This window comes from Myripristis murdjan, chromosome 11 (assembly GCF_902150065.1).
Source record: "Myripristis murdjan chromosome 11, fMyrMur1.1, whole genome shotgun sequence".
NCBI lineage: Eukaryota > Metazoa > Chordata > Actinopteri > Holocentriformes > Holocentridae > Myripristis > Myripristis murdjan.
The window spans coordinates 658,838-670,209 of record NC_043990.1 but is presented as its reverse complement, the minus strand read 5'-3'; the positions used below and the strand labels follow the sequence as shown (position 1 = coordinate 670,209).

Here is an 11,372-nt window from a genome sequence, read left to right as displayed (position 1 = left end):
GTTTGCCTCGGTCTGGCCCTGTTTGCCTCGGTCTGGCCCTGTTTGCCTCGGTCTGGCCCTGTGTGACCCGGTCTGGCCCTGTTTGCCTCGGTCTGGCCATGTTTGGCCCGGTCTGGCCCTGTTTGCCTCGGTCTGGCCCTGTGTGGCCCTGTTTGACCCGGTCTGGCCCTGTTTGCCTCGGTCTGACCCTGTTTGCCTCGGTCTGGCCCTGTTTGCCTCGGTATGGCCCTGTTTGCCTCGGTCTGGCCCTGTGTGGCCCTGTTTGCCTCGGTATGGCCCTGTTTGCCTCGGTATGGCCCTGTTTGCCTCGGTCTGGCCCTGTTTGCCTCGGTCTGGCCCTGTTTGCCTCGGTATGGCCCTGTTTGCCTCGGTATGGCCCTGTTTGCCTCGGTATGGCCCTGTTTGCCTCGGTCTGGTCCTGTGTGGCCCTGTTTGACCCGGTCTGGCCCTGTTTGCCTCGGTCTGACCCTGTTTGCCTCGGTCTGGCCCTGTTTGCCTCGGTATGGCCCTGTTTGCCTCGGTCTGGCCCTGTGTGGCCCTGTTTGCCTCGGTATGGCCCTGTTTGCCTCGGTATGGCCCTGTTTGCCTCGGTATGGCCCTGTTTGCCTCGGTATGGCCCTGTTTGCCTCGGTCTGGTCCTGTGTGGCCCTGTTTGACCCGGTCTGGCCCTTTTTGCCTCGGTCTGGCCCTGTTTGACCCGGTCTGGCCCTTTTTGCCTCGGTCTGGCCCTGTGTGACCCTGTTTGACCTGGTCTGGCCCTGTTTGACCTGGTCTGGCCCTGTTTGCCTCAGTATGACCCTATTTGCCTCGGTCTGGCCCTGTGTGACCCTGTTTGACCTGGTCTGGCCCTGTTTGCCTCGGTCTGGCCCTGTGTGACCCTGTTTGACCTGGTCTGGCCCTGTTTGCCTCGGTCTGGCCCTGTTTGCCTCGGTCTGGCCCTGTGTGACCCTGTTTGACTCGGTCTGGCCCTGTTTGCCTCGGTCTGGCCCTGTTTGACTCGGTCTGGCCCTGTGTGGCCCTGTTTGACTCGGTCTGGCCCTGTTTGCCTCGGTCTGGCCCTGTGTGACCCTGTTTGACCTGGTCTGGCCCTGTTTGCCTCGGTCTGGCCCTGTTTGACCTGGTCTGGCCCTGTTTGCCTCGGTCTGGCCCTCTGTGGCCCCGTTTGACCCGGTCTGGCCCTGTTTGCCTCGGTCTGGCCCTGTTTGCCTTGGTCTGGCCCTGTGTGACCCTGTTTGCCTTGGTCTGGCCCTGTGTGGCCCTGTTTGACCCAGTCTGGCCCTATTTGCCTCCGTCTGGCCCTGTTTGACCCAGTCTGGCTCTGTTTGCCTCGGTCTGGCCCTGTTTGCCTCGGTCTGGCCCTGTGTGACCCTGTTTGACCTGGTCTGGCCCTGTTTGCCTCGGTCTGGCCCTGTTTGACCTGGTCTGGCCCTGTTTGCCTCGGTCTGGCCCTCTGTGGCCCCGTTTGACCCGGTCTGGCCCTGTTTGCCTCGGTCTGGCCCTGTTTGCCTTGGTCTGGCCCTGTGTGACCCTGTTTGCCTTGGTCTGGCCCTGTGTGGCCCTGTTTGACCCAGTCTGGCCCTATTTGCCTCCGTCTGGCCCTGTTTGACCCAGTCTGGCCCTGTTTGCCTCGGTCTGGCCCTGTGTGGCCCTGTTTGCCTCCGTCTGGCCCTGTTTGACCCAGTCTGGCCCTGTTTGCCTCGGTCTGGCCCTGTTTGCCTCGGTCTGGCCCTGTGTGGCCCTGTTTGCCTCGGTCTGGCCCTGTGTGGCCTTGTTTGCCTCGGTCTGGTCCTGTGTGGCCCTGTTTGACCCAGTCTGGCCCTGTTTGCCTCGGTCTGGCCCTGTTTGACCCAGTCTGGCCCTGTTTGCCCCAGTCTGGTCCTGTTTGCCTCGGTCTGGCCCTGTGTGGCCCTGTTTGCCTCGGTCTGGCCCTGTGTGGCCCTGTTTGCCACAGTCTGGCCCTGTGTGGCCCTGTTTGGTCCTGTGTGGCCCTGTTTGGCCCGGTCTGGCCCTGTTTGATCCAGTCTGACCCCGTTTGACCCGGTGTGTCCCGGTACTGACGTGAACTCCTCCCTCATGGTGAACTTGTGGCCCAGTTTGGTCCGGACGGTGACGAAGGGCAGCTCTGCTCCGTCCGAGGCTCCCAGCCCAAACTCCTCCTCCAGCTCGGACAGGAAGTCCTTCTTATTGGCCACTGAGAAGGTCAGACCCCGAGACGCAAACTGAGACGCCACCTTCATCACCCTGGAGACAGAGGGGGCGGAGTCAGCCACACACACCTGACGTTAAGCTGTGTGTTTGTTTGTGTGTGTGTGTGTGTGTGTGTGACCTGTTCCTCCAGTAGTTGGATCCCGGGATGTTGTGCTGGTAGTCCAGGTCGTAGTAAACAGTCAGCAGGTCTCGAACCCGCAACCTGTCTTTGTTCTCCACCGTCATGTGAGGACACAGACCATGACTACAGAGAGACAGACAGGCAGACAGGCATAAAAATGAAATTTTCATAAATATTTCCTGCACACACACACACAGACACACGTGCATGCTAACACACAGGCACACACACACACAAACACACACACACGCGCACACACACACACACACACACACACAGGTGAGGCTCACATGTTGTCTCTGATGAAGCGGCGCAGAGACCCGATGGTCAGATGGCCCTTGAACACAACAACACTGTCCTCAAACTTGCTGGCCAGCCGGGGGGGTCTGAAGAGCAACACACTCCTGCACACACACACACACACACACACACACACACACACACACACACACAGAGAACACAGTGAATACACCTCAATGCCAACAGTTCATGTTTGAAGCGAGTCTGAATCAAAACAGGACGTGCTCTAGTGTGGTGTGTTCGTGTGTGTGTGTGTGTGTGTGTGTGTGTGTGGCGCTCACTCGGCGGTGGCTCCGTGCGACGCCCCCAGGCCGGGCTCGGTGCTGTGGGCAAACCTGAACTGCTCCCTCATGATGCTCGCTGCCTTCAGGAACTCTGCCAGAGCAGCACTGTCTGGGCCTGAGAACACACCTGACACACACACACACACACACACACACACACACACACACACACAGCAACATTAACTTCCACTGTACTCCCAACAAGAATCAAAAACACAATTATATAAAACTAAACTAAACATCTTGTGTTGATCTACATGCCTCATATACATCTCACATATTTATATGCACATTTACACGCTTGGCTGAGGGGAACAACATGGAAAAGATCAGAACAGGAACAGGGACAAGGACAGGATAGGACAGGATAGGACAGAACAAGAACAAGAACAAGGACAGGACAGAACAAGGACAGGACAGGAACAAGAACAAGAACAAGAAAAAGGACAAGGACAAGGACAGGACGGGACAGGACAGAACAAGAACAAGAACAAGGACAGGACAGAACAAGGACAGGACAGGAACAAAAACAAGAACAAGAACAAGAAAAAGGACAAGGACAGGACAGAACAAGAACAAGGACAGGACAAGAACAAGAACAAGGACAGGACAGGAACAAAAACAAGAACAAGGACAGGACAGAACAAGGACAGGACAGGAACAAAAACAAGAACAAGAACAAGAAAAAGGACAAGGACAGGACAGAACAAGAACAAGGACAGGACAAGAACAAGAACAAGGACAGGACAGGAACAAAAACAAGAACAAGGACAGGACAGGACAAGAACAAGGACAGGACAAGACAAGAACAAGAACAAGAACAAGAACAAGGACAGGACAAGAACAAGAACAAGAACAAGAACAAGGACAGGAACAAGAACAAGAAAAAGGACAAGGACAGGACAAGAACAAGAACAAGAACAAGAACAAGAACAAGAACAAGGACAGGACAAGAACAAGGACAGGACAGGAACAAGAACAAGGACAGGACAGGACAGGAAAGGAACAAGGACAGGACAGAACAACATCAAGGACAGGAACAAGAACAAGAAAAAGGACAAGGACAGGACAGGACAAGAACAAGGACAGGACAGGACAGGACAAGAACAAGAATAAGAACAAGGACAGGACAGGACAAGAACAAGGACAGAACAAGACAAGAACAAGAACAAGGACAGGACAAGAACAAGAACAAGAACAAGAACAAGGACAAGGACAGGAACAAGAACAAGAAAAAGGACAAGGACAGGACAAGGACAAGAACAAGAAAAAGGACAGGACAAGAACAAGGACAGGACAAGAACAAGAACAAGAACAAGGACAGGACAAGAACAAGAACAAGGACAGGTCAAGAACAAGAACAAGAACAAGGACAGGACAGGAACAAGAACAAGGACAGGACAGGACAAGAACAAGGACAGGACAGAACAAGATCAAGGACAGGAACAAGAACAAGAAAAAGGACAAGGACAGGACAAGAACAAGAACAAGGACAGGACAGGACAGGACAAGAACAAGGACAGGACAGGACAGGACAGGACAAGGACAAGAACAAGGACAGGACTGGACAAGAACAAGGACAAGGACAGGACAGGACAAGACAGGAACAAGGACAAGGACAGGAACAGGAACAGCAACAAGGACAAGAACAAGAACAAGAACAAGGACAGGACAGGACAGGACAGAGCAAGGACAAGAACAAGAACGACAACAATGAAAGGACAGGACAAGGACAAGAACAGGATAGAACAAGGACAAGAACAGGACAGGATAGAACAAGAACAGGACAGGACAAGGATAAGGACAAGAAAAAGAACAAGATCAGAGCAGATCAGTCTCTTACCGACAATGCTGGCGTCGAAGTGGTTGATGAAGGCCTGGAGGTCTTCCTCAGTCTGCAGAGGAACAGAGTTCGGGCCCGTCTGCTTCTTCATGTAGTGGAATATACCATCTACACACACACACACACACACACACACACACACGCAGTAACAGAGTGTGTAGTCTCATGACAGTCAAACTGATTTAATGGCACAGGAGGGGCGGAGCTAAACTAAACGCACTGAGGAAACAAAACTATTCAAACAATCAAATGGAGATATTTAACCTCAGGTAAAAATGATACTGAGACACACACATACACACACACACTCTGCTCACACACACATACACACTCACCGGCAGTGCGTGGTCCATCGTAGTGTGCAGAGTTGACTCCGTTCCTGAAGATCTTCAGGGTCGGATAGACAGACACACCGAAACGACTGCAGGTCTCACTGTTGACTGTGCAGTCCACCTGACAGGCAGACAGACAGACAGACAGACAGACAGACAGGGAGTGAGGCAGGCAGACAGACAGACAGGCAGACAAACTTTGGAGCTTTAATAATTTGAGTAGGTCATGGCGGTGATCGATATTAGCTGCATTAGCATTAGCGTAATATCAAAATGGGTGAACTGTGCCTTTAAGTCTTTCCTTCGGTGGCCCTGAGAGGCCAACACACTGCAGCTTCTCACACACACACACACACACACACACACACACACAAACAGACAAAACAGCAGCTGAGTGTCACTGTTAGCTGTCGCTGTGGTGCGTGTGTGTGTGCGTGCGTGTGTGTGTGTGTGTGTGTGTGTGTGTGCGTGTGTGTGTGTGTGTGTGTGTGTGTGTGTGTGTGACCTCACCTTGGCCAGCTGGACGACGCCCTTCAGCCGCGACGCCGCCTTCTCAAAGTCTGGAGCTAACTTCTTACAGTGACCACACCTGGGCGGGGTGGGGGGGGGGGGGGGGGGGGGGGGGGGGGTGGGGGGGGGGGGGGGGGGGTGGAAGGATGAGGGGAAAAAGGAAAGGAGGGAGAGAAGGAAGAAAGGGGAGGAGGAAGGAAGGAGGGAGGATGGAAGGGAAGAAGGAAGCATAGAAGGAAGAATGGAGGGAAGGGAATGAAGGGAGGGAGGAGAGAAGGAAGGAAGAGTGGAGAGGAGGGAATGAATGAATGAATGAATGAATGAATGAAAAATGGATGAGTGAATGGAAGGAAAGAGAGAGGGATGGAGCAGAGGAGAGGGGTGAAGGAAAGGAGAGGAGTGGGGGAGGAAAGGAGGCAGGACGGACTGAGACGCGAGCAGCTGGTTGATGGAAGATCGATATCATCGATAATCAATAACAACCTCCAGGCTCCAGCTGCCTCCACGCCCCCACCCCCCTCCCCCCCGACTCGCCCTCAACAACATCAACAACAATAACAATAACAACAACAACAACAACATCATCATCATCATCACGGGCATCCTGTGTGCTAGGCTAACGCTCGGCTAATGCTAGGCTAACGCTAGGCTAATGCTAGGTTCCCGTTACCATGGAGCGTAGAACTTGACCAGCAGCGTCTCGTGCTCCGGCGCCAGGTAGTCGAAGTCCGCGTCGCCGAGCTCGAGCACGTCCCGCCGCGCGCAGCCCGCCGCGGAGAGCGCGAGCAGCAGCAGGCCGGCGGCCGCCATGTTGGAGGAAGAAAACTAAACTAAAGAGAAGAGAAGAGAAGAGAAGAGGAGAGGAGAGAGAGAGATGGAGAGAGGGAGAGAAGAAGGAGATGGAGAGGAGACCGCACGCCGCTCGCGCTCCGGCAGCGTCAGCACGCACACACTCACCACCGCGTTTCCGGCCGCCGCCTTCAAAATTAAAGTTCCAAGGCGGACCGCGAGGTTTCAAACATCAACCAGGAAAAATAAAATCACATTAAAACATGAGAATAAAACTGTTGCTTTTCCTTAAAGTTGCTAGTGTGCACACGCAAATCAGTTTCCGTCACTATTCCCTCAAGTGACAAATTCAGCTTCATTATTATTATTATTTATTAATTCGTTCATTCAGACATTTCTTTATTTTGAAGGCCTGATAGCCGAACTTCCGGTGTTTTTCCGGTGAGCTTGACGCGCCTCGGGCTCTTGCCAGCTGTCAAACAGAAGGCGGGACATAAACAGAAAATACCGGAAAGCCGGCCTCTGATTGGCGGAGAGCCGCCACCGGTGATGTGATGTAAGAGCCTGATTGGTCGAGCGTCCTGTCCGTCACAGAGCCTCCGGGCCTCCCGGTCTGAGCTCAGTTCAGCATTTTTCACTTCAGCATGATTTATTAATGAGATTCTGCATTTTACTGGAAAATCCAAACAGCCGACCCTCACATTCACACATATTAATTTAAAAACTATATTATCAAATTAGACTGTATTAAATTATTTAAAGAAACAAACCCTCACACTGTTTATTTCTACAAACTGCAGTTTTATTTTCAGAGTGAAAACACATTTACACCAAAACCCCACCAACACCGGGGGGGGGGGGGGGGGGGGGGGGGGGGGGGGGGGGGGGGGGGGGGGGGTTAGCTGATCGCCTCCCTTTCTGAAGAAGATGCTGCCGGCTGGAGAACAGACATGACAGCTGATTCTGGACTGAATATTCAGGATTTCCAAACGTGAAGTAAAACATTTTCCTGAATCTGTCACATGACCTCTGACCTTCTGCCGGTGTTACGGCTAAAAGAGCGTCCTGCTGATTCTGTCCACATTTCACATGTCAACAAATCTAATCCTGCTAAAGATTTCACAACACAGGGCTGCTGGTTCTCCTGGTTCCTCCTGGTTCCTCCTGGTTCTCCTGGTTCCTCCTGCAGACGGGGAGAGGCGTTTGTTGGTTCGTTTGGGGAAACTCACCCCTGCTGGCTTGGCTTCTCCGGGCAGCTCCTCCACTCCTTCAGCAGTTCCCACATCAGCGCTCCGTTCCTCTTCTTGTCTCTGGTCATGATGTACATCAAGGTGTCACCGCAGCTGCGATCCTCAGTGAAGATCTGCTGGACGCCGGCCTTCACGCCTGGAATCCGAGGCTCGAGCTGGGCGGCCCTCTGCAAGATGTTGTTCTCCAGTGTCAGGCGGCGGCTGTTCAGGCTGAGGAGGCTGCAGTAGATGTGCTGCCTCTCCAGCAGCAGGTCCTCCAGCTGGTTGAGCTCCACCTGCTTGCCGCTCCTCTTCTTGGAACGATAAAAGTGCCACCCTGGAAACAATTTCAATGAGTTTTATATCATAGATTATAGATTATATGATCAAACAAACATGTTTGCAAGAAAATTGTTCAGAAAAAGTTAAGTCTCTTTAGAGCATTGCATGCCTGTATCTGCTGCCCCCTTGTGGGCAGGTTAAAAAAAGGGTTCAGGCTGGACTCCCCTCCGGAGCCGCCCGGGGTGAGAGGCGGCGGGCAGGAGTGGGGTTACTCATCAGAGTGTGTCCCGGTGGAGGACAGGGTCACACCAAACAGCAGCTCAGAGTTCCCAGCCTTCCCACAGGTACTGGGAAGCGTCCCAGTGAGGTGAAGGCACCGTCTGGAGACTCTGTGGTGCTGCAGGGCGACTTCAGCGATGGGGAAACTTGCAGGGGCTGACAGGGAGGAGCGACCTGCCTGATTTTGAAGCCGAGCGCTTTGTTGTTGTTGGACATCTGTCGAGTCATGAACTATTCAGGCCAGATTCTCGATTTACCTGTCGATGTTTGTTCTAACCCTCACCTGTGGTCACGACTCTGAGCAGCGACTGAAAGAATGAGATCATGGAGAGACGAGTTTCCTCCACAGGCGCACCGTTAAGAGGAGGGTGAGGAGCTGCTGCTCCTCCACGGTGAAAGGAACCAGTCGAGGTGGTTCAGGCATCTAGTCAGACCGCCTCCCTGTGGAGGTGCTCCTCCTGGTGGAGGTGAACCGGGCATGTCCATCTGGGCGGAGGCCCCGGGGCAGATCCAGGCCAACTGGGGGGAGGGACTGTGTTTTTCTTGTGGTTTTCTTGTTTGTTCCTTACAATGTTTGATTGTTGAACGAATGAATTGCAGTCAAGGATCGCACTTTTAATTTTGTTGTACATTGTACAATGACAATAAAGATATTCTATTCTATTCTGGGAGCCTCCAGGAGGAGCTGGAGGAGGTGGCCTGGGAAACCGTCTGAGCCGAGCTCCTCAGCTGCTGCCACATCGAGCCGGTAGCAGATAAGATGAAGAAAAAAATGTCTTCAGATACTCACAGAAAGCAGCCACGCCGACACCAACAACAACCGTTTTGATAATGTGTGATGTCCAGTCTCCTCCTCCGCCTCTTCCTCCTCCTCCCTCATCAGGCTCCACGTTGTCGTTTAACATTCCTGAAAGCGGTGTTGCCAAAGAAGGAATATATAAGCAATAAATAAACCGGAAATCAAATTAATCCAAACATCCAACACTCTGAGGGAACAAAATTCCAAGATTAGAGCCGTAAATTTATGAGTAAAAAACAGAAAATTCTGAGATTACAAAGTCACAAATTTTCCAGGAAAAAAAACAGTGAAAACCAGTTTGTCCTCCTCCTGTGGATCCAGTCTGAAGAAAATCCTGCTGGTCTGAGTCCAGAACCCCAACCTCCTCCTCAGCATCTGGACTCTGAAGAGACGTTGCTGTGACTTGGGCCGATTCAGAAGAAAACAATCTGCTGATTCTGGGCTCAGATCAGCGGTATCTCCTTGTTCCTGAATCCCATGTCAGAGTAGAATCCGATGTAATGAGTAAATCTACCATGATAATAAAATATTCCTGCTGTTTTTCAGTCTCGGTCTCTTCGAGTCTTATTTGTGCTCAGAGCCACTTTACCTGCCAGGTGAGCTGCTGCAGAGTGGAGCTGATCAGCTGCTGCTTCATCAGGAAATAAAAGAATTAAACCAACAAAACAAGGTGCAGCTTCAGTGAGAGAGGGCAAACCGGCCGGCTCACATTGTGATCACATGAGGCGACATGGGCGTGCAGAGCCAAACACAAACTGGAACTGTATTGATCCCTGAGGGCAGACCGGGTCAGCCGCAGCTGCTGAGGAATATATAGGAGCACCAGTTCAATTACAAGAGATAGAAAAAGAAAAACGTGATTGAAATTTGTATAAAATAATAAAAATGTAAAATATTAATAATATATACATATATAAGAAGTTGAGCATGTGTAAAAAGGGACATTGTACTGTTGAACTGATGCCAGGTCACTGCACAGTTAAAGGGTTAAATCAAGTCACACAGTCAAATTAACACGATTTGATTTGATTTGACCCTCCAGACGTTTTCATTTCCTGATTTTCTCCACATTTTCATTAAATGTCAGAATCTGTTAGAAAGTTTCACTGCTGCTGAAATCCTGTTTACATTTTACTGACCTGCTGCCCAAACACAGTTATTAACCCTTTACCAACGCACAGATCACCACCAGGTAATATACGACTCACTAAGAACTTAGTCATCATTAACAATTAGAGCATCGCAAAATAAGAGTCTAAATCAGCAGGTGACCCCCTGCACCAGGTGATTTCTTGCACCAGGTGATTTCTTGCACCAGGTGACCCGCTGCACCAGGTGACCCGCTGCACCAGGTGACCCCCTGCACCAGGTGACCCCCTGCACCAGGTGACCTCTTCCACCACGTGACCCCTTGCACAAGGTGACCTCTTGCATCAGGTGACCCGCTGCACAAGGTAACCCCCTGTACCAGGTGACTTCTTGCACCAGGTGACCTCTTGCACCAGGTGACTTCTTGCACCAGGTGACCTCTTGCACCAGGTGACCTCTTGCACCAGGTGACCTCCCGCACTAGGTGACCTCCCGCACCAGATGAGCCGCTCCACCAGGTGACCTCCTGCACAAGGTGACCCCCTGCACAAGGTGACCCACTGCACCAGGTGACCTCTTGCACAAGGTGACCCGCTGCACAAGGTGACTTCTTGCACCAGGTGACCTCCTGCACCAGATGAGCCGCTCCACCAGGTGACCTCCTGCACAAGGTGACCCCCTGCACAAGGTGACCCGCTGCACCAGGTGACCCTCTTGCACCAGGTGACCTCCTGCACTAGGTGACCTCCTGCACCAGATGAGCCGCTCCACCAGGTGACCTCCTGCACAAGGTGACCCACTGCACCAGGTGACCTCTTGCACCAGGTGACTTCTTGCACCAGGTGACCTCTTGCACCAGGTGACCCCCCCTGCACCAGGTGACCTCCTACACCATGAAGTTTCCTGTAAGGCTCAGCTTGTTGGTCAAACTCACCGTGAGCAGAAAATCAGAAAGTCAATAAAAACACAGAACACAGTTTTTCTTTCTTGGTCGTTTATCAACACAATTAAAACAAAACAGTGAAACATGCGAGCAGCCGTCCTTCACATTCGTTTTAAATAAAGAGACGATTCAAACCTTCACATGCGGCGCCATCCTTCAGTCTGACACTAACAAGGCCGCTAGGCATCATGGGAGGAGGAGGGCTGATAATAATAATAATAATAATATTACTAATAATGACCGTGACGATAATCTGAAGTGAAATAATAACATCAGACTCTGCTGACATCACAGCTTTGCGGCCGGCCTTCAGCTCCCGGTCGACCTGCTCTCGAGCAAGGCACTAAGCTCAGGCTCCTCTGCA

General features: G+C 52.0%; 1 protein-coding gene across 2 annotated transcripts in view; it reads right to left on the bottom strand.

Annotated features, from left to right (window-relative positions):
• pdia8 (protein disulfide isomerase family A, member 8) overlaps positions 1-6,544 on the bottom strand; it is a 10,555-nt gene extending 4,011 nt beyond the window's left edge. For both annotated transcript variants that reach the window (XM_030063000.1, XM_030063001.1), the window contains exons 1-8: positions 6,269-6,544; positions 5,599-5,677; positions 5,092-5,209; positions 4,757-4,864; positions 2,911-3,040; positions 2,620-2,733; positions 2,327-2,452; positions 2,059-2,241 (exon numbers count right to left, since the gene is read on the bottom strand). In XM_030063000.1, coding sequence (XP_029918860.1) covers positions 2,059-2,241; positions 2,327-2,452; positions 2,620-2,733; positions 2,911-3,040; positions 4,757-4,864; positions 5,092-5,209; positions 5,599-5,677; positions 6,269-6,408 — 998 coding nt within the window. In that variant the 5' untranslated portion in view covers positions 6,409-6,544. The remainder of the gene's footprint in view (positions 1-2,058; positions 2,242-2,326; positions 2,453-2,619; positions 2,734-2,910; positions 3,041-4,756; positions 4,865-5,091; positions 5,210-5,598; positions 5,678-6,268) is intronic.
• Positions 6,545-11,372: the final 4,828 nt, after the last annotated feature.